At 42.1% G+C, this 1334-nt stretch overlaps 1 protein-coding gene across 1 annotated transcript in view; it reads left to right on the top strand.

Moving 5' to 3' along the window:
* The window catches only part of VPS35 (VPS35, retromer complex component), a 47750-nt gene that overhangs the window by 37324 nt on the left and 9092 nt on the right, over nucleotides 1-1334 (top strand). The window contains exon 13 of the mRNA XM_019505647.1: nucleotides 627-749. Within this exon, the coding sequence (XP_019361192.1) occupies nucleotides 627-749 (123 nt within the window). The remainder of the gene's footprint in view (nucleotides 1-626; nucleotides 750-1334) is intronic.

The following is a 1334-nucleotide window of genomic DNA, read 5'->3' as shown; positions in this document are numbered from 1 at the left end:
AAGAGGAGGTTAGATGACCACCTTGCTGGGGTCGTTTGACCCCAGTACTTTTTCCTGCCATGGCAGGGGGTCGGACTAGATGATCTTCTCAGGTCCCTTCTGACCCTAGAAACTATGAAACTATGATTCTGCATAGCTTGAGTGACTTGCAGTGTGGCTGCTCTTCTTATGGAAGGAGTAATTGCATATTATTGCAGCTGGCTCAGGTCCACAGGAGGACCCTTTTTGTATAGTTCTTGGTCTTATTTTAGGGGTGATGCACAGATGTAAGGTCTAACTGCTTTAAGAAGGGAAGGATTGTTGCAGCTTGGGTAAGGTATTTGACTGCTCTATCAGCAGGATCCTTCACTGTTTAGATGTGAACTAAAATTGTTGTAATTTTGACCCTGAATGAAGTGGGGTCAAAGCTTCAACAAGCTTGCCTACCTCCCCCACCCCCGTGCCAGCATGCTCCTAAGTTCCCAGCAGTTTTGCTACAGTTCTGTCATTTCTTTGTAGATGTCTAACCCCAGGTACACATGCATATGTAAAGTCTCTAGTCCCCAGAAGGGACACATTCTACTATTGTTGTCCAAAAGGTCTTGTTTCTTCAGGATGCTTCTAACTTCTTTCTTTCACTTTGTTAGATCTTGAACACAGCCAGGAAACACTTTGGCGCAGGTGGGAACCAGCGTATTCGTTTTACATTACCACCTCTGGTCTTTGCTGCGTACCAGCTTGCGTTTCGCTACAAGGAGAATTCCAAAGTGGTGAGTTAACCTGCAGGCACATCTTGTGCATTTGCTGTTTGTTCTCTTTTCCTGAAAATGCATTTGGTTTGATTGCATGTAGTAATAACCTGATTTAGGATGCTGATCTGAAAGCATTCACTTCATTGGGCAATCAAGAGATAAAGGGGGCGTTTATCAGCTCTAGTTAACATCTGCAGAACTAATAATTTTTGCTTCATAGTTTATTGTAATTTAAATACAAGTCTTGAATAGCTTTTAAATTGCCTTTAGAGCCAGAAGGTCTTTATTCTATGGTCTGATGGAGGGAAAGATTAAGCAAGTTATACTGCCAGAGACTCATAGAAATTTTTGCTTGAGTAAAGCTCGGTACTTGTAGCTCCAGTAGTTCACAAAGTGAAAATGAACAAGCTTAAAATAAGCTAAGCCTTTTGAAAACTATTGCTTCTCTGAAATGTAGTTGTCATGTAATTAGAAAATGTACAAACTAGGGGTGCACTGATTTTTTTTTAAAATATTTTGGGGGGGCTGATACCAGTGGCTAACTATTAACAAGCCATATTAGGATGAGGGTGGGCTGCAGCTGCAGGCTGGGACTGGGGGTGG

This window comes from Gavialis gangeticus, unplaced genomic scaffold (genome assembly GCF_001723915.1).
Source record: "Gavialis gangeticus isolate Ggan-Ray unplaced genomic scaffold, GavGan_comp1, whole genome shotgun sequence".
Taxonomy (NCBI): domain Eukaryota; kingdom Metazoa; phylum Chordata; order Crocodylia; family Gavialidae; genus Gavialis; species Gavialis gangeticus.
The sequence above is the reverse complement of the archived record's forward strand: the minus strand, read 5'-3'. Positions and strand labels throughout refer to the sequence as shown.